Source organism: Chanodichthys erythropterus, chromosome 10 (genome assembly GCF_024489055.1).
Source record: "Chanodichthys erythropterus isolate Z2021 chromosome 10, ASM2448905v1, whole genome shotgun sequence".
NCBI classification, from domain to species: domain Eukaryota; kingdom Metazoa; phylum Chordata; class Actinopteri; order Cypriniformes; family Xenocyprididae; genus Chanodichthys; species Chanodichthys erythropterus.
The window spans coordinates 35,652,003-35,678,672 of record NC_090230.1 but is presented as its reverse complement, the minus strand read 5'-3'; the positions used below and the strand labels follow the sequence as shown (position 1 = coordinate 35,678,672).

Below are 26,670 nucleotides of genomic sequence, written 5' to 3'. Positions count from 1 at the left end.
TTATAATAATGATTTACCAAAACATTATCCTTTTTCTTATGTGGTGGAAATAGGCTTCGTTGAACACGACTAATGTTTTTTCATTTATGTCCATTTGGATTTGATTCTATGGACACTTGTGTCCCCTGTGGAGAAATTAATCTTTCTTAAAATACTTGAAAATTAATCTTTCTTAAAACACCTAAAAATTAATAAATAATATAGTCAAATCCTAGCATTATATGTATCGTAAACACAGGCTACTGAATAATATTTTCAAACTTTTTGCACAAATTTACCAAAACAAAAATGAAAATTCTGCCATTTACTACTCACCGTGATGTCGTTCCACACCTGTAAAACCTTTGTTAATCTTCGGAACACTAATTAAGATATTTTAGTTGAAATCCGATGGCTCCGTGAGGCCTCCATAGGGAGCAATGACATTTCCTCTCTCAAGATCCATAAAGATACTAAAACATATTTAAATCGGTTCATGTGAGTACAGGGGTTCTACATTAATATTATAAAGCCACGAGAATGTTTTTGGTGCGCCAAAAAACAAACAAAATAACGACTTATTTAGTGATGGCCGATTTCAAAACACTGCTTCAGGAAGATTCGGAGCACAAATGAATCAGTGTATCGAATCATGATTCAGATCGAACTGCCAACGGCTGAATTCACGTGACTTTGGAGCTCCGACCAGCGATTCGATACACTGATTCATTTGTGCTCCGAATCTTCTTGAAGCAGTGTTTTGAAATCGGCCATCACTAAATAAGTCGTTATTTTGATTTTTTTTTTTTTTTGGCGCACCAAAAATACTCTCGTCGTTTTATAATATATTTATATTGAGCCACTGTACTCACATGAACCGATTTAAATATGTTTTTAGTACCTTTATGGATCTTGAGAGAAGTGTCATTGCTCCCTATGAAGGCCTCACTGAGCCATCGGATATAAACTAAAATATCTTAATTTGTGTTCCGAAGATTTACGAAGGTTTTACGGGTGTGGAACGACATCAGGGTAAGTAATAAATGACAGAATTTTCATTTTTGGGTGAACTAACCCTTTAAACGCTTTATTTAGTCTAGTAGCACATTGATTCAGATCAAATAATGATTATGTGAAAACATAACCAACACCACCTGATCATCTTTTCTCTGTGCTTGTCTGGTTGTTACAACTCAGTTACAGCAGCCAAGCAAATTCTAATATTAAAAAGTCAAGAGCTCAACTAAAGCAAATCCTAATCTCTGTGATGGTGACTTTTTCAGATTTCCCATTTCTAATATGAGATGATTTCCTGCTGTGACATGTAAAAATATATACGAATATGTAAATACACTTAGCTCACAGCTCATTGTTAGGAGAAATGTGTGGGTATCAACTTCTTATCCAGCAACATTGTTTTGTCTGGTAAAAATTGTAAGAACGTAATGTGTTTGAAAGCAGCGCCCTCTTGTGAGTACAGCTAACATTGCAATTCGATGTTTTCATTAGATTCTATTGTAACAGTGTTTGTATGGATCCTACTGGCCACATGATGGACAAATTTCAGACCGTAAGCAATGAAAAAAGTGAAAGATATGAAACTATTTAGTATATCAGGCAGTTTTCAAATTTTATTTCTATCCAAGCACATTCAACTACATAATATCACCAACATGAACAAAGTATGCCCTTCTTAAACATAGTATAATATTTCCCATGGCCAGCATAGGAAACATATCTGAAACATATCCAGAAATATGTAGTCCCACTTTCTCTTAATGAATAAAGACTTTTTTCAGACTCAGATCATAATAAACAATAATAAACTATATAAATTACATTTGGTAGGAAAAATAAATATAAATTATTTTCAGTTTACACTAATAAATATTTCTGTCCTGCCACTACAAGTTGGTCAAGGTGACAGGTTTCCTTTTTCCATGATAATATCTTGCGTAATTGCAATTTAGCTTAAACCAATGGGCCATAAACCAAAAATGAAACAAGTCTAAAACATGACATTGGCATGTATAGTCAATGTAATGCAGTTAAAAAATCAAGTAGTTGTTGGTTTTTGTGAACTAAGCAAAGATTTCTGTTGTGTCCCATTAATAAAACTAAATTTTTAATGCACTAATCACTAATAACCATCTTCCACCTATACACATCAGCGTGATGCATGATGCAAATGGAGAGCCGTGTGCTGCTCTAAGAGCTTCCTTCAACTGAGCGCTTCCTGGCGATGATGTTAGTGGGGTCCCTGTTGGGCAGGTTGGCCTGGACCTTGAATATGGGCCAGCGGAAGCCATTGTGGCCCTTCATCCCAGAAGGCTCGGCTGCAGCAGGTTCAGGGCAAGGCTTGTTCTGAAGCAGCTGGAAAAGCGTGGTCATGTCAGGTCCCAGTCTGGACAGCAGCCCGGCTCGCACCACCTCCACGGTGTCTTCGTTGCACTCCATTAAGCTCTGCAGAAGTGTGCTGTAGTACCTGCGACACAAAAGTATGAGGAATTAGTTTGCTCAGTCCAGTGAGCTTATTTTGGAAGCATTTTATAGCTCTTTAACAGTTTATATTGACCATGCTGATTAAGCTCAAGAAGGTACAACAACAAAAAAATCACTTACATTTTGGTCTGTTCCTGACACAAATTTTTCATATGGCTTCAGAAGACTTGTATAAAATATTGTCAGTGCTTTGTAGTAACTGATTACATGTAATCTGGATTACATAATCAGATTCTAAAAATTAAGTAATTTGTAAATAGTAATCAGACTACAGCTACTTTTCTATTGATTACATGATTACATGTTATTCAAGTGCACATAATTTCATATTCATTTATTTCATATTTATTTATTCCCCAACTTTTTTGTCTGCTGAACCTCTTTGCCCTAATATATTTACTTGATGATGACCCTGAGAATTTAAAATTAAGACAATGATAATAAAAAGTTCACGGTTCTCATGACAGGTAAACCAAATATTTTAAAAAAAAAATTTTAGTAAATGTTTTATTTTGGTTGTTTATATTTTTAAATTATTTATTGATTATTTTTATTATTTATTAATTATGATTTAATTGCTTAATACCTTTTCATTAAACTCACAAACCCTAGTTTGGGAAACCCTGACATAATGTAATATTTAATGCACTTTTTGTTGTTGATAACAAAGAATGGAATACATTTTCTTTCTCTTTGTATTTTATATCAATATGGTACAAGAATATCCTATTCAAATCAATGTGATAAACAAATCAGGACAAAAGTAATTTAAAAAGTAATCAAAAAGTAATCCAAATACAGTACCTAAACTGAGTAATCTAGTTTACGTAACTAACTACAATTTTTGTCATGTAATTTGTAATCAGTACCAGACTACAATTTGTTGTTCGCATCGCAAGAGCTAAAAGCTGTCTACACTGGATGTGACAAAGTGCCCGTTGCAAAGTCTAAGTATAAGTAATCTACCCAGCACTGAATATAGTACAAAATGGCATTTTATTATTTGATTTTGCATTAAGTTCATACGCTATATTACCTGTTTGGGAAGTGGCTGGGCACCTGGACCACGGCACCAATGGCCTCAGGGTTGGATTGGGCCACTTTGCAGATGTGAAGCTTCTTATAGCATTCCTCCTGCACTTCAGCAATCATCTTCTGGAAGGTGGAACAGTGTTTGATGGTCTGGAAGACCTTAGAGGTGATACCGTTGGCGATGCACGTGATGCTCTCTTTCACAAATGTCTGACCCTGGAAGAAAATGGAAAATGATTTACGTTGCAAAGAAAACGAGAAAAAGGCCTAATGTTAATTTGAGGAGTAAATGGTTCTGATTAATGGTGTTTTGTACCTCTGTATTGAACACTGCAGCTGTGTGGAAGAACATGTTACAGATCTCGTGCATTCCGTCAGTGTCGCAGGTTGAGTTTTCCAGACATGCAAAGGTGGAGCAGCCCACCTGCAGAGCACCCTTCAGGCAGCGGACAACCTCAGCTGGAGGAAGAAGAAAAAAATACTTATCTGAGAGACACTTTTATTCAAAGCAGTGTAAAAGCAGACCTTTTTTCTACAGAGACAGTTCTGAAGCGACCTATGGTTTTGCTCAAAGGTGAAAGCTCTTCTGGAATTGAACCTACAACCTTTAGTCTGTAACCACTAAGGATTTCTGAACATTTGCCCATGCACACTCTTTAAAAGTAACAAAGTAACCAAGAAAATAATACTTACTAGGGCTGTTGGCTGAGAATCGTGCTCGTCTTGGTTGTGCAGGTTCTTGATCTGTTCCAAATGCAGATGCAGCCAAAACGAAGAGCAAAAGAAATCCGTTTTTCAGAAGCATGTCTGCAATTATACCAAACACAAGAGATCAAAACAGGAGATGTCTGCTGATTCTGTGGGGTTGTGTTTCAGGTTGATGACAGCCTCGGCTTTATACAGATCTTCAGCCGAGCTTGACGGCTCATAAATCCCCACCACCACCAATCAGAACGCAGGATCTGAAAGCTCAAACTTTCCATCTCTTCATAAATATTCATTGACTGATATTAATGCAGACCCACCTGCTATGATTTTATCTCCAGTTAGATTAATTTCTTGCTACTACATAGTTTGAATGCTGTCATCTATGATGTGGATCAAAAAAACTTTTAGATGCTTAAAGGGATAGTTCACCCAAAAATGAAAATTATCCCATGATTTACTCACCCTCAAGTCATCCTAGGTTTATATGACTATCTTCTTTCAGACGAACACAATCGGAGATATATTTAAAAATATCCTTAGTCCTCAAAGCTTTATAATGGTAGTGAATGGGGGGCCATATTTTGAAGCAAAAATAAAATGCATCCATCCATCCATAATAAAAGTAATCCATACAGCTCCAGTGGGTTAATGAAGGCCTTTTGAAGTGAATCAATACGTTTCTGTAAGAAAAATATCCATATTGAAAGAAAATAGTCATATATACCTAGGATGGCTTGAGGTTGAGTAAATCAAGGGATAATTTTCATTTTTGCGTGAACTAACCCTTTAAAGTCACCAATCATCGGTGACAATTACAGTTATCAATTATAGAATTTATCATGAATGATTTATCTGTGCATATCATTTTTTTTTTTTTTTTTTGTTCATGTGCCCTCGTAATCTTTAATCAAAATAACTTATACATTTCTACTCTTCTCTGATGACATTTACTGGTGTGAGGGCGGGGCAACTTGTCACTCACATGACAAGTTCTGCCCTACATTTTTCCCTACAGAATCCATTTCACTCAGTTATACGTCACAATAGGGAAGAAAAGATTATCACAACTTCCATTTCATGATGACTTGGAGAAAAAAAAAAAAATTGATTTATTATTCCGAATACTGTCCATTTGAGAAGTTGCATCTTAGCATATCTAAATCATTAAACACCCAACTATCATAAAATACAAACTCAGATTTCTGTTATGATCCTAAATGATGTTTGGTTCATATTCTCATCTGGAGGATCTGTTGATTTACCTTGTTCTGTAACAATATAGAAGATAAATGATATTCTCAATGAAATCCCCCTCAGGTAAGTCACGTTTAATGGCTTCTTTGTGGAAAACAACTCTGTTTAGTTTGGATTTAATATCACTGTGATTTAGTTTATGGACTTCTCTCTTATTTGATGCTCTTGGCTGTAGTTCTAAAAGAGGGTTTAGGGAGTTTTTCGACACCTGGCAGGCTGGCACAGGTAATTGTGCTAAAAGTACGAGCTTCATCAAAACAGTCAAATGTAGCTTGTCAGTACTGGTCATGTGGTTGACTGAACATCCGTTCCCACCGGATCTGAAGGAGAAGCGTTTGTCAGTGTCTAATCAGTGGATCTTGCAAAGGCTTTAGAGGAAGTGATGTGTTTTCCATGATGAATTTCATTAGCCTAAAGAAATTTCCTCCCCTAAAGGGTTAATTACACTGATAATGATCAAAGCACTGGCTGGTTTCTTAGAGGGGGGCTGGAGACACAGCTATTTTGGTTTTATTACCTTTGTTCACACGGATGCCTGCAAATACCTGTTTGTTACTGCTGACGTAGGGCAGGAAAACTCACCCACATCTTTACTGAATCACATGAATGAGTAGGAACACACACACACACACACACACACACACACACACACACACACAGCCTTTAATTTCCCAATAATCCATTGACTCCCAGGTGAAAAAAAGTACATTTCTATAATATACTTGAAGTCTATTTTTGTGCGCTAATTTTGTACTTAATATACTAAAAATTCTTCTTTAGTACTAAGAACATCTAAGTGTACTCAACTGTGCTATTTTGAGACGGCATGAAATATGAACTAAAATGTGCTTTTAATATACTATCTCTGTATTTAAAAAATATATTTAGATACCACTTATATAACATTTGAACCCATAGTGTACTACAAGTGGTAGCTAAATACATTTTTTAAATACAGAGATAGTATATTAAAAGCACATTTTAGGTCATATTTCATGCTGTCTCAAAATAGCACACATCAGCATCCCTCAAAATGGAGGTTCACCCACCAAACTTCTTTATGAGAACTTCAGTAGATGTCTGACAGAAATAAAATCCATCTGGTTAGTAATAAGTGAAGCTGGTAATGTTGTTTGAAGAGTCGTTTAATCCTCATCTGCTGAGATCTTGAGAGATTTAATGTCTTTTATCTTCAGTTGATTTCATCTAAGGCTGTGGCTGAAAGTCAGTCGTAGTTCTTGTGTTTCTCTCGTTTCTCTTTCCTTCAGTGATTTTGCTTGTTAACAGCAGGTGTTTGTCACAAATGCTCAATCATCACTAGATTAATCACTTAATGGTGCAATATGTAATATTTTTGCAGTAAAAGATCCAAAAACCACTAAGCCAGTGTTATATATTTTGTTCACTTGAGTACTTACAATATCCCAAATGTTTCCAACTATTTGTAAATCATGAAAAAATTGCAATTTTAACCAAGGCTCCGGGACGTGTGAGTCGCCGCCTGTCAATTGCGTCATACCCATGTTAACCCTCAGTTTTATTTTGTAGAAACCATAAAAACACCAAAGACTCTTTAAAAATTACATGTTTTAATAGACAAGGGAACAACTGTTATGATATATTTATAGACAGAAATCGAATTATTGTTATATAGCTCAACACATTTAGTCTTATTGTTTAAATCAATTGTCTTGATTTTTTTTTGAATACCATGCTTTACCATGCCTCAGAGAAAAACACTATTTTGTGAAGTAGCTAACATAGCATAATCAGATGCAGCTTTATTTTTAGTAACAGTAATACAGCATTTTCTCCATCATACAATACGTTTTAAAATTAATTGCATGCCATTTATCAACACAAGCCATCCAGCATTTAATATGATATTCTAGCTTACTGCAGTGTGTCTCAAACAAGTGTCTCACAGCAGCCGCCGAGCGAACACACAGAGTAACGTTATAACATTTTCAACACACTCAAATGTATCTAATATGATAAACAGAGCTGTGTTACCTCATACTCATGACAGGAAAAGCGGAAGGGCGCCAGCGACTGTGTCATAATAAAAGTTCCGCTGCTCGTGAGTCGTGAGGCGTGTGTTGATCAATCGCTCCAGCGGCCTCGTTCAGCTCCAACAACACTCGGTCCTGCTCTGCTTCATACTACAGTAACGTTAATAATCGCATCCATGAACATGATTTCTTCCCGACTCCAATCCCTATTCTTTTGCACCGTCCGCTGAGGTGGAGACCACATGTCCCAAGATTCCGCTCTCAAACTTGGCGTCATCAAGCTACGCCTTTGTTTTGAATAGGCTTCTAGCGACCTCTAGCAGACAAAATTATTACATATTGCACCTTTAATTTCTGTATCTCATTAACTGCAACTGATTCAGTGAGTGTTATTTAACAGTCTGACTCTGTACTGAGGACACAAACATGGATCAGTAAGGTTAACATGTTAGTAATGTTAATGTTCTTGACCACTCCTCTGGTCTTGACAGCGTTGCTGTCAGTTAAGTCGCATAAGGTGGTTTGGAAAGTTTAAATCAAATAAAAAATATAATGCAAGCCATAAGTACAAACCTGATTACAAAAAAGTTGGGACACTGTAGAATTTGTGAATAAAAACAGAATGCAATGATGTGGAAGTTTCAAATTTCAATATTTTATTCAGAATACAACATAAATGACATATCAAATGTTTAAACTGAGAAAATGTACCATTTTAAGGGAAAAATAAGTTGATTTTAAATTTCATGGCATCAACACATCTCAAAAAAGTTGGGACAAGGCCATGTTTACCACTGTGTGGCATCCCCTCCTCTTTTTATAAGTCTGCAAACGTCTGGGGTTTAGGAACAGGAATGTTGTCTCATTCTTGACTAATACAGGCTTCTAGTTGCTCAACTGTCTTAGGTCTTCTTTGTCACATCTTCCTCTTTATGATGCGCCAAATGTTTTCTATGGGTGAAAGATCTGGACTGCAGACTGGCCATTTCAGTACCCGGATCCTTCTTCTACGCAGCCATGATGTTGTAATTGATGCAGTATGTGGTCTGGCATTGTCATGTTGGAAAATGCAAGGTCTTCCCTGAAAGAGACGACGTCTGGATGGGAGCATATGTTGTTCTAGAACTTGGATATACCTTTCAGCATTGATGGTGCCTTTCCAGATGTGTAAGCTGCCCATGCCACACACACTCATGCAACCCCATACCATCAGAGATGCAGGCTTCTGAACTGAGCGCTGATAACAACTTGGATTGTCCTTGTCCTCTTTAGTCCGGATGACATGGCGTCCCAGTTTTCCAAAAAGAACTTCAAATTTTGATTCGTCTGACCACAGAACAGTTTTCCATTTTGCCACAGTCCATTTTAAATGAGCCTTGGCCCAGAGAAAACGCCTGCGCTTCTGGATCATGTTTAGATATGGCTTCTTTTTTGGCCTATAGAGTTTTAGCCGGCAACGGCGAATGGCACGGTGGATTGTGTTCACAGACAATGTTTTCTGGAAGCATTCCTGAGCCCATGTTGTGATTTCCATTACAGTAGCATTCCTGTATGTGATGCAGTGCCGTCTAAGGGCCCGAAGATCATGGGCATCCAGTATGGTTTTCCGGCCTTGACCCTTACGCACAGAGATTGTTCCAGATTCTCTGAATCTTTGGATGATATTATGCACTGTAGATGATGATAACTTCAAACTCTTTGCAATTTTTCTCTGAGAAATGCCATTTCTCAGAGAAAATTCTGATATTGCTCCACTATTTTTCGCCACAGCTTTGGGGGAATTGGTGATCCTCTGCCCATCTTGACTTCTGAGAGACACTGCCACTCTGAGAGGCTCTTTTTATACCCAATCATGTTGCCAATTGACCTAATAAGTTGCAAATTGGTCCTCCATGTTCCTTATATGTACATTTAACTTTTCCGGCATCTTATTGCTACCTGTCCCAACTTTTTTGGAATGTGTAGCTCTCATGAAATCCAAAATGAGCCAATATTTGGCATGACATTTCAAAATGTCTCACTTTCAACATTTGATATGTTATCTATATTCTATTGTGAATAAAATATAAAAGTTTATGAGATTTGTAAATTATTGCATTCCTTTTTTATTCACAATTTGTACAGTGTCCCAACTTTTTTGGAATCGGATTTGTAGTTTGAAGTGAGCTCTGACACACCAACTCTTGTCATTTTATGAAACAGAGCTTCAGTAAATGGTATAAAGGAGTGTAAAATGTTTTATGTGTTTAAAACACTGAGTCACGATTTGGAATGATGAATGAGTTGCCAGATTTACAATGTTCTTTTCACCATTATCTTCAGTTTAGTTATGTTCAAGAACTTTTAGTTTAAACTTCTTCAGTTCATGCCTTCCTATGTTCAGGGTTGGGAAGGTTACTTTTAGAATTGATTTCACTACAGATTACAAAATACATGCTTTAAAAAGTAATCTGTAACGTATTTCGTTACATTACTCAAGTTTAGTAACTTAATCTAAATACTTTGGAACACTTTGAAATACCTAACACAAAGGACCATATTAACTCGATGTTCTGTTTTAAGTTTACAACCTGTAAATAAAAATGACCTCTACCCACCAGGATTTGGTTTTCCACTAAATTGTATTTTTAACATAAGTTACAATTTATTAGACATAACCTATGTGTTGGTAAAAAATTTCAATATCTTGATAAACAAATTAAGAAAATATTTGTTTGTTTTAACATCACATCCATATATAATTACTAGTGATATATCATTCCTAAATTATATTTTTATATTTGTATAGATGTGCATCAGAGGGATAACAAAATATAAAATAACAACAATAAAATATTGTTAATAATATAGGTTGTTTTATAGGTGTAGAGTCAAAATGACACAGTGGTTTAAATTGTTTTATTAACAAAGTTTGTTTGTAACATTTAGAATGTTTATAAAGAAAATGAAATGAAATGATCTACCCAATAATCTCGAGAGAAGGCCTATATTCAAAGCTGACTCGGTTTCTCAACAGTTTTTTGCATCACACTTTTTACACATCACCACATTTTACAGGTTTGGAAAAAAATATGATCATTTTGGGTGAACTATCCCTAGTATAAATATGTTTATACTAATATTTAACCTTAGTACACTGATAGCTGCATTAATATTAACCATATAAACAACAAACAGTAAAAAAAAAAAAAAAAACTTTGATTTTTTTTTAAAATAATCCTTTATTTATTTTTTTTTTAATTATTATTAGTGATGCACCTATTTTGATTTTTCATGGCCAACAGAAGCAAATTGGCCAATTCTGATACTGTTTGCAGATTTTTTTGAAGCAAATTTATTTGTTGTTTGTTTGTTCAAAAAATATGTGTAGCTCTTTGATATTAGAGGCAAACACTGCATTTTTATCACAATCCCAACAGAGATGTTATGCACATGAGCATTTCAAATTAACAGCAAAAACAGCATGGTCTGACTTTAGCTTTGTGAAATTATGCTACATACATATGCTACACAAAACAAAATTAGCAGACGGACTGAATGAAATGCAAAATCACTCTCTGACAGTAGGTGGCGCTTATGAAACAGCAGAAAAAAATAAACCCTGTGTAATTGTTAATCTTAAGACTATGAAAAACTACAAATGCTATTTGGCAAACTGCATCACTGTGGCGTTTACTGCTAGTGTTGCCTTTTCTATTGGGTGATTTAATTGATCCTAACAGCCCACACTGGCATCTTTACCTGTTGTTGAAGGAATTTGTGACATAATTATTGCACCTGTTGTGACAAAAGGGCTTGCAATCTAATTCCTAAACACAATTTTATGACACATTACCCAAGTATTATGACTTGATTTGGACTTCTTTCCAAGTTGTGGTGCATGAAGTTTGAAGTGAAACATGACCCCCTTAAGCGACAGGCCAAAGTACTATGCGACTTCAGAAATATTTCAGAAATATTTCAAAGATTCAGCAAATGTACCACTGGAAATTGAGCTCACCACTCAATTTTGAAATGACCGTGCCCATTGCATTCCCAGATCTGATGACCTCTTTGTACAAGGGCGACCAATTACTTGACAAACTGAAGACAGACTCTCACTTTGAAACTCTCATTTACACAGTTCAATTTGTGTGACCAACAATATCAGCTTCTTGGGGACAACACACAGGACAGGATGCATTATGCCTTTAAAAGCAGATAAGAGCAGAAAGATTTATTTGGTTAAAGTTATACACATAATATACACAGAAAGAATGTGCACTTATACTCCTGAGAGTTATAAAAATAAAATATTTTGATGAGCACCTCTTTTCTTATAATATCATCAAAACCAAAGAATTTGATTTGGCAAAGCTGCCTGGTGACTTAGATATTGATCAGCAATATGTCAGTCCTATACAACATTTTTTGTTAATTTGTTAGGGATGTTTTTGGTTAATAATGAACTGATTTGTGAAAAAGTCAACATCTTAGGTAAATGTATGAACTATGTTTATGATGATTATTTTCAAGGTTATTAGTATATTTCTGTTTGTTGGTAAATTTGAGAACAAGTTGAGAAAGTTTAGTCTTATGTCGGAAATGGTTTCAGACATTGTTCTATTTGACATAGTATTTGACAGTACCTAACAGATATGAGTTTTATTATATTTGATGAATGTTGTGTAAAGATGTGTTTGAATGCTTTGTATGATGAATGTTTTGAAATTTTTTTTTTATACAATATTCCATGTTAAAAAAAAACTGAAAAATGCAAAATAAAGTATGAGAACAGTATTTAATGCTTCAGTGCGATTTTGATCTAGCATTTTTTATATTAAAATGGTAAATAATTACTCAGTAACACAGTTGTGTTATATGTATACAAAAAGGTCAAATTAATGTGTTTATAAAACGATATTATAATGTAGTAAAGTACATATCCTGTGTTAAATTTAACATGTCCCTGAGCACACTCTGAACGTTAGAAACTATGTTGTATTGTTTTCAACACATTTGTTTTAAGAGTGTATACTGTCTTTTTTGATTAGACATTATTTTGGAGATTAAATGGGAAAGTTTTACAACATAAAAATACATTAGAAACTTTAATATTAGGTGTGATTAATCACGATTAATTACAGAAAAATGTTTAATTAGTTATAATAAGTTATAGCAGAGGTCTCCAAACTCTGTCCTGGAGGGCCGACGTCCTGCAAAGTTTAGCTCCAAGTTCAACCCCAATTAAACACACATGAATCAGCTAATCAAGGTCTGAAACTTTCAAACAGGTTTGTCAGAGCTGGTTGGAGCAAAACTCTGCAGGACACATATTGTGACTGCTGTTCATGCCTTTGCCATTGTTCTAAATGTTAGAAGAAACACAAGACACGAAAACAAGGTGGTACAACAATTTCTGAACACACTGACCGAGGAACATGTCCTGAAACACACAATGTCAGTGATCTTATTCATTCATTGTGAGCAACTAAAAGGACAGACCATTGAAAGATTTAAGGCTAGAGCTTGTCAATAACTGTGGAGGTCGCGGTCACGTCCCATTGGGTGGGGTTAGAAGAGAAACAGCATTCAGATGAAACATTTGCTGGACACCATTGCCAAGATGTTGAAAGAGAAATGCTACAACAATGAGCTGCTTCAAAAGGTGAAGAAAGAAATTCAAGAGAGATATGGGGACAATTTGACAATTCTGGAGCAAGTCGCAGGAGCAACAACATGCTGACTGGTGCTTTTTTGGGTGTAGGAGTTGAATTAGCTGCAGTTGGGAGAACTTGTAATTTTGTTAAAAGCATTTTGCTCATTACACGCAGTGCTAAGATCCAAGCTATCAGCCACAGCTGGGGTTGCAGTGTCAGCAGTTGAGGCCGTGGATGCAGGAGGAGAAGCTCCAGAAGTTAAGGATGTTGCAAATGGAGGAGAAGCTGCAGAAGTTGAGGCAGCAGGAGGAGCAGGTACAGCAGTTGAGACTGCAAATACAGAAGGAGAAACTGCAGAATTTAAAGATGTGGCTGATGGAGGAAAAGCTGCAGCAGTTGGGGTAGCAGGAGAAGCAGCCGGAGGTGCCGGAGTAGCGACAGGTCCTGTGATTCTCAGAGCTGCAGCTCTTACAAGAGCCGTTGGAGGAGCAGCCACTGGATGGAAAGATGCTTAAGAAGCTGATTCAGTGTATAACGCTATAAAATATCTGCAAAACCTAACTATGAGAATGCAAATGTTATGGTTGAGAAGGTACAAGAATTTTCTAAAATCCGAGATGACAGCTGCAGCTGGGGGTATAGTATCAGCGGCGGCAGCAGGAGGAGCAGCAGCAGCATTTGAGGCAGCGGCAGCAGGAAGAGCAGCAGGATTTGAGGCAGCGGCAGCAGCATTTGAGGCAGCTGCAGCAGGAACAGCAGCAGCATTTGAGGCAGCTGCAGCATGAGGAGCAGCTGCAGCATGAGGAGCAGCTGCAACATGAGGAGCAGCTGCAGCATGGGGAGCAGCTCCCGCAGCATGGGGAGCAGCTGCCGCAGCATGGGGAGCAGCTCCCGCAGCATGGGGAGCAGCTGCCGCAGCATGGGGAGCAGTTGCCGCAGCATGGGGAGGAGCTGCCGCAGCATGGGGAGGAGCTGCCGCTGCATGGGGAGGAGCTGCCGCTGCATGGGGAGGAGCTGCCGCTGCATGGGTCGGAGCTGCCGCTGCATGGGTCGGAGCTGCCGCTGCATGGGTCGGAGCTGCCGCAGCATGGGTCGGAGCTGCCGCAGGATGGCGAGCAGTTGCCGCAGCATGGGGAGCAGTTGCCGCAGCATGGGGAGCAGCTCCCGCAGCATGGGAAGCAGCTCCCGCAGCATGGGGAGCAGTTAAGGCAGCAGGAGGAGCAGCTGCAGCAGTTAAGGCAGCAGGAGGAGCAGCTGCAGCAGTTAAGGCAGCAGGAGGAGCAGCTGCAGCAGTTAAGGCAGCAGGAGGAGCAGCTGCAGCAGTTAAGGCAGCAGGAGGAGCATTTGCAGCAGCAACAGGTCCTGCGATTCCGTGAGCTGTTCTTGGAGCTTCTGCTCTTGCGGGAGTCATTGGAGGGGTCGTCACTGGATGGAAAGATACAGAAGAAGCTGATTTAGTGTATGACGCAATTAAAAAAGCTGCAAAAGTTAACTATGAAAATGCAAAAGTTACACTCTAAAAAATGCTGGGTTAAAAACAACCCAAGTTGGGTTGAAAATGGACAAACCCAGCGATTGGGTTGTTTTAACCCAGCGGTTGGGTTAAATGTTTGCCCAACCTGCTGGGTAGCTTTATTTAAACCAACTATTATTTAAAAATTGCTATATGGCTGACTTAAAATGAACCCAAAATAGTAGGGAAATTAAAAACCAGATGCAATTAGAGACAACAATAATTGTTGTGAATTAATTTAGCGTAATAATAGCAATTACAGAATGTTTAATTAATTGTCATTGATAATAACAGATAAAGTTTAAATTGTCATATATTGGGTTGTTCAGCTTTAAGAAAAGTCTACCCATAATGCATAATGAGCAAGTGAGAGCGCGCAGAAAAAGAACATGTGACTGATTCAATGTGTGTTCGCTGCATATGTGTTATCCAGTTCAAAAAACTTCAGTAAACAGTTTGTTTATTTTATTTCAAGTCGTCAGTGGTCATTATTGCTTACTAAGAAGAAAAGACACAACAATAATAGACAAAAGGTGAATGTTTATTAATAAGCTTTAATATTTTATTAATATAAATTTAATAGTTTAATAGTTTATTAATATAAATTTATTAATAAGCAATTTAATAAATGTTTATTGTTTAATAATTATTCATTTAACATTAATAAATGTTCATTTCCAACATACTTTGGGTTAATTTGAATTAAGCAATACAGTAATTTTTAAACAATAGTTGAGTTAAATAAAACTACCCAGCAGGTTGGGCAAACATTTAACCCTACAGATGGGTTAAAACAACCCAATTGCTGGGTTTGTCCATTTTCAACCCAACTTAGGTTGTTTTTAACCCAGCATTTATTAGAGTGAATGGTTGAGAAAGTACACAGCAAAATCCCCAGTGGTAAATTAACAATGCTATGTGTCTTAGCATGGGGTCCACACTAGAGAATGTTAAACACTAACATTGAAGCAATGTTGCAGTTAATTAAATAATGATGATTAACGATTTGTGATGCTTAACTGAACAAACGACCCGAAGACTCGAGAGGTGAACTAGTCAATTCTCTTTCTAGTACTGTCTGCATTATAGCCTATGGGACTGTCAGGGGATGAACGAATGACTTGAACCCAAAGATTCAAGAGGTGAACTAATCAATTCTGTTTCCGGTACAGACTGCATAGCTTCAGCTTATGGAGATATGACGTGACTAAAGAATGAACGACAGATCGGGATGTGAGGTAATCTAACACACATAGCCTGAAGCAATGAATTAATCGTTTCTCTTTGTCATAATTTGACCTTGGATGCATAATAGGTTTTTTTTTTTTCTTATTTGAAATATGATTAACATTGTGTAATTTTGTGTTGGGGAATTTGGCTATTAACATGTAACATTTTAATTATATTATGCTGAAATGAATGAAATAAATTGAAAAAAAGATTCATTCGTTTTGATGAACGAGATTCGAACTTCTCTCACCACCTTGAGTCCTTTTTGACGTCGTCAATGGCTGATTGGTTTAATCTCTTTAACAGTGTTTGTCACCTTTGTTGAGATTAAGGGGCATGACACCGCTTTCAACTAAAAACAGAAAACTTTTTATGCTTTTTTGCTATTTATTTACACGACAATAGCGTTTTGGGTTTCAGTGTGGAAGTTTTTGAAAACGATACCACTGTCATCTCCATGTAAACTGCAAAAATGTGAATCTGTGAAAACGGTGACCTCATGCACATGCTTATTACATGTTTAGTCCATCCACCTTATTTTTCAACAAGGAAATAGGGTGTTTTCTGTCAATGTGCAAGACTTCCAATTTATTAGCTGCTATAGGGAAATAACATGATGCTAAAATTTAAAACTGCTTACCTTTTTTTCAGCACACATAAAATCTACAACTGCCAACGTGTGATTCAACATATTGTTTTGTTTTCCACTAGCACACGCGGATGACATTTTATTCTTCTATAGAAACTGGCATCGTAGCCTACGAGTCAACGCTCATTATGTATGTCGTACCCAAGTTTAGATCATGTTGCACAGTGTCATAAAGTAATGATCTTATAGGATTGCTAAAATCGTGCAGTGTATCCAGGGCTTAAGGCTGTGGCTGAAGTCAGTTGTAGTTATCTAATTAACTGCAACACTGCTTCAATGTTAGCTTTTAACACTCTGACCCCATGAGACACTGAGCAGTGTTAATTTAACAACAGGAATTTATACTTTTATACCTTTTTTGGGGGAGGGATACACTTCATATTCACTAATGACAATTTCCAGTTTAATTAAATATTGGCCACATTTAAAGTTGTGGAAAACTGTAAACAAACAAACAAAACATTTATCATGCAGATATAGGCTGATTTTTTTCCTCATTAGTGCTGAACTTACAGATTTTTATTCATTTCTTCCCCATTTTATCAGAGACAAATGGGCATACTACAGATAACAATATTGCATTATTATTTCTGTATGTGTAATTGAGTGTGTTTGATTATTGCAAAGTAGGCCTACATGATGAGTGAAAATAAAAAATGTTTTAAAAATGACACTCTGCAATCTGTGCTTGACATGTCCGCTTGGATATTTCATATAGGTTATATAGAAATGCTTACATAAACATAACTCAGAAATACTTATATAAACATTAAACATAAATATTTGCTGAGTGAATCCCAAAAATTAACAGTTCTTTGTATGTAAAAAAAAAAAGAAAAAGAAAAAAGGAAACATTGCTGTAACTGTTCCTTGCTGGTGGAATAATCTTCCTGCCTTCATCCGGAATACGGAGTCCTTGGCAATATTCAAAAGACAGCTGAAAACTCATCTTTTTCGTGAGCACTTAACCTCCTCCTCCTCCAAAAAAAAAAAAAAAATCCTATACCTATCCTTTCACTTCCTTTAATCCCTCTCTATTGTAGCTTATGATACTCTGAGCACTGCCTGAAACCTTTATTGTGAGCACTTCTTGTATCTATTTGCCTCGTCATGACGACTCGCTTGTTGTATTCTTCACTTGTAAGTAGCTTTGGATTAAAGCGTCTGCCAAATGAATAAATGTAAATGACATTACAATGATCATGTGTTTTGTAACAAAGATTATATGAAAAAAAGTACATTAATAGATTCTCCAGAAAGCAGATTTCTGATCAAATATTTTGTCTTTTAGAATAACCTGCAGTCATGGATGATGCATTAGCACAAGTAAAGTCAGTGTCAGTATTGAGCTCATGTGGTCTTTGAGGTCATTTTCACAGAGAGTAACTCACAGGATTTCCCTGAGCTCCACCACCTGTTTGTCCACCACCTGTCTCTTTTTCACAAGATCTTCAACAACACTGTAAAAAGAGAATTAATTGTTTCAGATGGACATTTAATACCTAAAATAAGCTGTAATTTTTGACAGATTAAATGAAATGAGAGAATCAGCTATTAGAAAACATTAAAATGAAAGCTGAAGACACACCTGTGGTCTTGAAGCACCTGCTGCTGGAGTTCAGAAAGCAGCCCTTGAATGTCCTCCTGTCGATTCACTACATGAACCCAAACAAAAACCTCTTTAACTGAAGCTCCATCACACTGCCATTGGTCTGCAGACAGTTTCTGTATAAGAGATCTAAAATGGCACTGAATCTTACCTATATCAGTCAGAACTTGACTTTTCAGCTGTTCTATGTTCTCAAATGGCCCTTCCATCTTATAATGAAGAGTGGGAAAGAGGTCAAGATTAATCTACTCCATTCATGTCACTCGCTAGTATTATATATTTGATTAAACTACACTGAACAAAATTATAAACGCAACACTTTTGTTTTTGCCCCCATTTTTCATGAGCTGAACTCAAAGGTCTAAGACTTTTTCTATGTACACAAAAGGCCTATTTCTCTCAAATATTGTTCACAAATCTGTCTAAATCTGTGTTAGTGAGCACTTCTTCTTTGCTGAGATAATCCATCCACCTCACAGGTGTGGCATATCAAGATGCTGATTAGACAGCATGACTATTGCACAGGTGTGCCTTAGGCTGGCCACAATAAAAGGCCACTCTAAAATGTGTGGTTTTATTGTATTGGGGGGTCCGAAAACCAGTCAGTATCTGGTGTGACCACCATTTGCCTTACACAGTGCAACACATCTCCTTCGCATTGAGTTGATCAGGTTTTTGATTGTGGCCTGTGGAATGTTGGTCCACTCCTCTTCAATGGCTGTGTGAAGTTGCTGGATATTGGCAGGAACTGGAACACGCTGTCGTATACGCCGATCCAGAGCATCCCAAACATGCTCAATGGGTGGCATGTCCGGTGAGTATGCTGGCCATGCAAGAACTGGGATGTTTTCAGCTTCCAGGAATTGTGAACATTGTGAGGACGATGAGCATGTAGATGAGCTTCCCTGAGATGCTTTCTGACAGTTTGTGCAGAAATTCTTTGGTTATGCAAACCGATTGTTGCAGCAGCTGTCTGGGTGGCTGGTCTCAAACGATCTTGGAGGTGAAGATGCTGGATGTGGAGGTCCTGGGCTGGTGTGGTTACACGTGGTCTGCGGTTGTGAGGCCGGTTGGATGTACTGCCAAATTCTCTGAAACGCCTTTGGAGACGGCTTATGGTAGAGAAATGAATTCACGGGCAACTGCTCCTGTGGACATTCCTGCAGTCAGCATGCCAATTGCATGCTCCCTCAAAACTTGCGACATCTGTGGCATTGTGCTGTGTGATAAAACTGCACATTTTAGAGTGGCCTTTTATTGTGGCCAGACTAAGGCACACCTGTGCAATAATCATGCTGTCTAATCAGCATCTTGATATGCCACACCTGTGAGGTGGATGGATTATCTCGGCAAATCTTGTTGTAGTGACTTTTATTTTGACGGCACTGAGAACACCAGAGCCTGAGCACACAGCACTCCTATTCTCCATTTGTTTATGATCAGCCCTGTCTAATGCATTATTAGAAAGAACTGTTATACAAAGAAAGTAGACAGTATATGAAAAATGATTTGCATTTGCAGTGTGGTTGATGCCCAGTGTCGCTAGTTGAGCAGAAGTACATAATCATGTTTTGCTTGGTCCAAAGTTGCATTGGAATTTCTCTTTAGTGTAAAGGTTGAGAGGTCCATCTATCACTGTCTTTCATGTTCACAGAGTTCGTTTGTGGAGTAAATATATAGATTATAAACTGTGTGTGTGTGTACACTGATTTTTAAAAAATAGCTGCGCTGAGTTAGGCCCAGTTTTAGGAACAATGAAAAGGATCCTCTGGTGCGAAAGGCCCATGGACCTCTCAACCACTAAGGAGAAAATCCAGTGCAACTTTGGACCAAGCAAAACATGATTATGTGCAAATGCAACCAGGAAAACTGACCTAGGGGAACTATTAGTTCTCTGAGAACCCTGGTTACTAGTTCCTAGAAATAAGTTCCTAGAACTACCCAGAGCAAAAGCCCCTTTTCACTGTTTTCCATGTTCGTAGAGTTAGTTTGTAGACTATAATCTGTGTGTACATGGCTTTTTGGTTCCCCAAAAGGAGTTCCTAGAACTAAAATCGTTCCTATTTCATGCGGTGATATCACTGCAAAATCCTGGCACTTCTCGCAATAATTCTACGAACTATGAAAAGGTTCCTCCGGTGCGAAAGCCTCTTATGTGCCAGTGTACTTCTGAAATTTGACTTGGTAAAATTAGTGCTGTCAAATCGATTAATGGTGATCAATAGCAGTCAAAGTCAACTGTGTCCCAAATCACAACCAATACCCTCATTCACTCTTTCCTACATTAGTTTACTAATACAGTCCACTTGAGACCTGAGTGAATGAAACAAATGAGTGAATTTAGACACTGATGAACACCAGAAACACTGAAGGACAGAGAAGAACAGAAAAAAAGATTAAATCAATTTAAGTTAAAAGAAGACATCTTTTACAGATTCACTTTTTTGTTGTTTACATGAAGAGTTAACAGTATCATTTTCAAAACCTTGCACTTTGAAACACGTTTTCAAAAGCTTGCATTTTCAGGCCCTCAAAACACTGCTGTTGCGTAAATGAGCGACCAAAATGGATAAAAAGTTTTCCATTTTTATTTGAAAACAATGTTGTGTAAACAGCCCCTTAATCTGTATAGTGTGCACACACAACACAAGGCAGAACAACATGGGCATTTTTCTGTGTAGGCCTACTATTACATAAATTTATTTCATTTACGTATGACTGACAAATGTAAATCACATTAAGTATATTAGTTTGTTTATGTTAAAACTATGTAATCCAAATGTATGGAAAATTTTAATGTAATTACATAATACATAAAACTTACATAAAGTTACATAAATACATAAAACTAAACTAAGTTTAGACTGAAATATTTTGACGCTTAATCCAGTCCTTAACCTGATGGTGTAAACTATCATGGTGGTGCCCATCGCGTGTTATTCATTGGCTAACATGATCATTATAAATGTTTGTAATAATAATAATAATAATAATAATAATAATAAGGTGTTCTAAAATAACGGTCACCTTAAAAACTCACACTGGGGCTCAGCTAGAATTTTTTAAAACTTATCACCGACGTTTAACACCTTGTGACTAAACAAAGAGCGCCAACGTGAGTGTGCACACCGACACGAAAAACGTGAGGCGTAAAAGCGTCATTTTTAAAAAAAAACGCCTCGGTTTGTTTTTTTGGTTTGACGTGGCGCGTTAAAAACTGGCCGACCAATGAGAGTGGTGCTTTTGTTCACGTGCCTGGAGCTGCTGAAGTTACAGTAAAACACGAATTGGTGGCGCTCAAGCACAAAACGGATTTGCCGAGCACACACTGATACCAAGACGACGAAGAGGAAGTAAGTAGACGAGGAAGACCCTTACAAACTATCCCTGCGTCTCAAACAGCTCTAGCTTCCTAGGTCGTGTATCAGTATACCATGTAAATGAATGTAGCCAACTCCCTGACCAGTGCCCTGACTAGTGAACTAGGGAGCTGATTGAGATCCACGCCATGGGTGCTCTGCCACTTCTTGGCCACACCAATAGATGTGTATTATTTCTGTATTTTTACTGTTTTTTTTTTTTTTTCTTTTACATTCAAGAAATATAGTTGAGAATGTCTATTTCATAAATATGTTTATTTGCACTACCGTTTCTGACTACCATCTCTCATATGTCATATATATGCCATTTAAAGGTGCTAAAGAGGATCTTTTCGTCGACTGAGAAACCAAAGACCGTTAGTGAGTTTTTGAAATGAGCGCATGCGTAAGAACAACCCCCCTCCTTCACAGATAATTTCAAAGGAACGCCTCCCAAAACTCGTGCATGAATATTGGAACATGAGTGTTTGTTTACCACCGGCATTCGCTGTGTCGTGTTAGTGGATTCATTATGTCGGACTCACCGCAGGTAACTCATAATCTGCAGTTGTTACTCCTGTCTCCAGACAAAAACATTGCATGCGGCGCCTGTGGAGTGTGGAAAGTTACTGGAGCGCGCAGCCGCGCACGTCTCTCACAAGGAACGTCATGGCAGTGATTGACAAGCCAGAGGGCCAATCGTTTACCCGATGATCGCGTAAACGATTGGCTGATGTTTTTAAGGCCCTACCTCATGCACAGATGATGTATATTAATATTATTCCTTTCAGTGCACCTAATAAATAGTCTTTTATCAGTTAGTAAAGACAGTTTCAAGTAATATTGCAAAAATGTATAAAACAAAACATCCTCTTTAGCACCTTTAATATCTGCATTTTTATCTTCTTTAACCTTATTAATATCATAAATATGTTTATTTGCACTACCGTTAAGCACAAGCGCCACATACTGGCAAGGAGTGAATTTGCACGTTCACTCTGCGCATCGACAGTGAAAATCTCTTGGGTATGAACACAAAAAACGTCTCGAAAAATGCTGGCGATAAACGCGTGCGATATTCGTCCCGGTGTGTACAGGCCTTTAGCTTGCAGGTAACTGAGTTCATTGTTTTGCAGATGACTGGAGATGCCGTGGAATAGGACCATAGAGGAAGACTGTGGGAGGCTGGTGGAGGATGACGGAAGAAGAAGACAGGTCAGTATCTCAAGTGAGTAGAGCAGGTAGTCGGGTTAGTGATGGTTAGCAGCGACGAGACCAGACAGCTGGCCTTCTTGTGCTTTTAAGGGATAGGACAGTGGAGACTGACAGGAAAGTATTTGGTTGAGAGAGGGGAATGGGATCAGCAAACGACACTCGAGTCGGGATTCAAAACCAAGTCAGCCAGAGGCGCAGTTGCGCAATATGTCAGTGTGCTAACCACTAGGCTATCAGCAGCAACAGTGAAGGCTGATTTTAATGCAACTTCTCTCCATTTCTGTTTGTTATGCCTTTTCCCCCCACATGCTATCAAAGATCAAAAAGATGGAATTTGAAGAGAATTGGAAGAGACAACATTTTTCATTTCAAATAAAATTAAAGCAGGTTTATTAGTCTGCTGTCACTTTAAGAGCTGCACGGATCCAATATATTGTTTCATGTTTGCTCTTATTCTGTTTACTCCACTTAAGTCTTAAGTCATAACTGGTGAGTATTCATGTAAATACTCCCAAGACAGGCATTTTTACATAAGGGTGTGTATAATTAATTAATTAATTAACTTATTAATTAAGTTAAAGGATTAGTTCACTTCAGAATTAAAATTTCCTGATAATTTACTCACCCCCATGTCATCCAAGATGTTTGTCTTTCTTTCTTCAGTCGAAAAGAAATTAAGGTTTTTGAGGAAAACATTCCATTTTTCTCTATATAGTGGACTTCACTGGGATACAATGAATGTCCTATTTGGCAGAAGTCTTATTTCATTTTCTCCTCCAACTTCGTCCGACATCGTTGTTTTACCTTTTTTTTGTAAAGGGCGTTTGACTTAGTCTTTGCACATTCGCTTTGTAAACACTTGCTCGGTACTTTCGCATGGCGCATCGCAGAGCTAGTGCAATTTGTGGTTAAAAAGTATATAATAATTTTTTTTTTTTTCAAACCGATCTCACCCCCCATTAACTACAGTAGTATTTTTTTTCCTACTATGGTAGTCAATGGGGGCGAGATCTGTTTGGTTACTGACATTCTTCCAAATATCTTTCTTTGTGTTCAGCAGAACAAAGAAATTTATGCAGGTTTGGAACTACTTGAGGGTGAGTAAATGATGACAGAATTTACATTTTTGGGTGAACTAACCCTTTAAGCGCAAATCTCACCACATCCTGCTGGATCTTTACTCTGACTTGATTGGCTCTTCGTCTGAAACTTTCTATTCTCTTCTCTAGTGAAGGGGAGGAGTTTCGAGACCGTTCCTCCAGAAGGTTCTGCACAGTGAGGGCAGTGTCATTTATGATGTGTTTAAATTTGACATGACAGCACACACATGTTACAGGAACACTGAACTCATACCTGTAGCTCTGCCTCCTCCTGCTCCAGCATCTTTCTAAGGATATCTGTGGCGTGTTTCTGCACCTTGGGGTCCTGAGAATGATGGTGAACAACATTAAAGTGATGACGGAATTTACTAATGAAGGGATCTGTAGGGCCCTATAAAACTAATCTGAACAGCCAATCAGAGTTCTCTTTCTCTCACTCTAAGGCCCAATGCAGATTGTACATACTGAATCAGTCCAAAAAACCCAACCGCATCCGACTAGAGCCAACGGTGTGGAACACACCAGAAAAACTAAGTTGGCGTGTCACATAATAAAACAGAAATAGAGAAAGCTACATGCTTCCCGCTTGTTCTGCAAACATTTGAGAGAGTTACTGTTATCATAACAGCTCTCAGTGATACAGTATGTGTCGGGTCCCTGTTATGAGTTGTTTCTGGTTCACCTACAGCAGATGGAGGAGGGTGAGGGCCCAGGCATCGTGGCAGCGGCTGGAGAACTATCACAGGAGGAGAGTGAGTGCAAGCTGGGTTCACAGGCTTTGGTTGTTGCAGACCTTGCCGTTTTTTGGGTGATATCTGCGGGCTTGCAGCAACAGCCTGGGTTGAGCTCTGTGGCAACGGCTGGAGAACTATCACAGGAGGAGAGTGAGTGCAAGCTGGGTTCACAGGCTTTGGTGGTTGCGGGGCTTGCCGTTTTTTGGTTGATATCTGCGGGCTTGCAGCAACAGCCTGAGGTGAGCTCTGTGGGCAGGACTCAGTGGAGATTGTGTCCATGACTGGTAGTTTTTGTGGCTGCATGGTGGAAATAAACAATCAAAAAGGATGTTTAAACAATAGATTTCATATATTCTTTAACAATTTAACCAATTGTTAAGTTTTTTTTTTTTTACAATAAAAATGAAATGTGGAAAAAATCCCCCCCCCCCCCCCACCTCAAAATTTTTTTTTTAAAAATTAAAAGCACATTTTGGTCAAAGTGCTGCACAATTGAGGTTTACCATTTCAATTTAAATTTAAACATTAACAAAACATTGTGTGATGCTGCTTACAAAATAATGTTTAATAAGTCCTATTATTATTTTCATAATTACATTCTACTGTACATTAATATACTTCTGTCATAATTTCTTAACTTTAAAAAATTTCAGACCTCTCCAACTTAAAATTTTCTAGTGACTGTTCACATCTAAAGTTTTCAATTTCTAATTTAATTTGTGTGAATTGAATTTTATCAATTGTGGCAACAGTCTGTTAACATTGGCGCAATCAGAAATATATTGAGTCAACGCTATCTCACGACTAATTCGTACATATTTTACAAGGTGGCTAATTTGTACAACCCCAATTCATACATTACGATTTGTCTAAACCTCAGTGATGGGTATTTTTAGGGGTGGGGTTAGGGGTCATTCATACAAATTCTCACGAATTTGGCAACTTGTAGAATTAGTACGATTTAGCATAAAACGTATAACATTGTAAGAGTGATGTCGTACGTATTTGTACGAATTAGCCACCTTATAAAATATGTACTAATTGCCATGAGATTGGAGTGGTTGAGCCGATGGACAAATTTAATTTTTCCAAACCATGTTATTGGTTCAATTAAATATTGTTAATTTGTAGTAGCAATTGTTTATCATTGTCCCAAAAGAAAAAAAAAAAAGGATGAAAAACATAAATCCATTGAACAAAATACATAATACAGAAAACAGGGTTGTCATTTTATTACATCACTTTATTAACAAATCAGTTCCAACACAGGATATCTGGTGAAATACCTTAAACAAGGAAAAACAGAATCTATTCAAGATGTCTTCTGCATCTTTATATGTTGAAGTAAACTTTCAGAAGCTGCAATGCATAAGACAAAAACCTGCAAATGAATAGAAGGAAAAAAATAACATTAATGACAGTTCCCCAGCATCACATTTAGTGACAGAACAGAGGTTACAATATAACGAAGATGAGACTCTCAGTCGATATAGCTTTTTCTTTCTCATTTATTTCAAATTTTAAGGCAACCAGGTAAATTACTTTAAGTTAAATTCTTTTTACAGTGTGTGATTCACTTCTCGTGAGATAGACAGCAAGATCCAAAACTCTTTTGCCGAAGATTAAGTGACTGAAGAATATTTAAACTCGTTTACAGTATATTCAGAAAGTACTCAGACTCCTTCACTTTTTTCAATTTTATGTTGCAGCCTGATATTACAATTGTTTAAATTCATTTTTTTTTTCATTAATCTACACTCAGTACCCCATAATGACAAAGTAAAAACAGAAATTTAGAAATGTTTGTAAATTTATTAAAAAGAAAAATATGTTTTACCAAATATTCAGACCCTTTGCAACAACACTTGATATTTAGCTCTGGTGCCTCCTATTTCCCTTGATCGTTGCTGAGATGTTTCTACACCTTGTTTAGACTTCCACCTGTGATAGACAGGTACACAAGAAAGGCACACACCTCTCTATAAAAGGCTACACAACTGGAAATGCAAATCAGAGCAAAAACTAAACCACAAGGTCAAAGGAACTGCCCGCAAAGCTCAGAGACAGGATTGTGGCAAGACACAGATCTGGGGAAGGCTACAAAAAAAATCTGCTGCACTGAAGGTTCCCAAGAG

General features: G+C 37.5%; 2 protein-coding genes across 4 annotated transcripts; both read right to left on the bottom strand.

The window, feature by feature from the left end:
- Positions 1-2,187: 2,187 nt before the first annotated feature.
- Positions 2,188-4,318, bottom strand: stc1l (stanniocalcin 1, like). The gene is made up of 4 exons (XM_067399062.1): positions 4,207-4,318; positions 3,830-3,972; positions 3,518-3,729; positions 2,188-2,464 (listed from the first exon to the last, which is right to left on the bottom strand). Exons 1-4 carry the CDS (start codon positions 4,316-4,318, stop codon positions 2,188-2,190), a joined length of 744 nt encoding a protein of 247 aa, XP_067255163.1.
- A 7,159-nt stretch (positions 4,319-11,477) lies between these two features.
- LOC137029453 (keratin-associated protein 5-4) lies at positions 11,478-26,538 on the bottom strand. 3 transcript variants are annotated; one of them, XR_010896295.1, is made up of 10 exons: positions 26,373-26,538; positions 25,822-25,916; positions 24,488-24,832; positions 24,055-24,126; positions 23,862-23,969; positions 18,279-18,336; positions 18,107-18,173; positions 17,910-17,978; positions 16,872-16,958; positions 14,538-14,551 (listed from the first exon to the last, which is right to left on the bottom strand). XR_010896295.1 is itself a non-coding variant. In XM_067399060.1 (9 exons), exons 3-9 carry the CDS (start codon positions 24,812-24,814, stop codon positions 13,771-13,773), a joined length of 1,482 nt encoding a protein of 493 aa, XP_067255161.1. In that variant the 5' UTR covers positions 24,815-24,832; positions 25,822-25,916; positions 26,373-26,538; the 3' UTR covers positions 11,478-13,770. The 3 variants fall into 3 exon arrangements, 2 of the variants coding, with proteins under 2 accessions (XP_067255161.1, XP_067255162.1); XM_067399060.1 differs by lacking the exon at positions 16,872-16,958 and having other exon boundaries at positions 11,478-14,551; XM_067399061.1 differs by lacking the exons at positions 16,872-16,958; positions 23,862-23,969 and having other exon boundaries at positions 11,478-14,551.
- Positions 26,539-26,670: the final 132 nt, after the last annotated feature.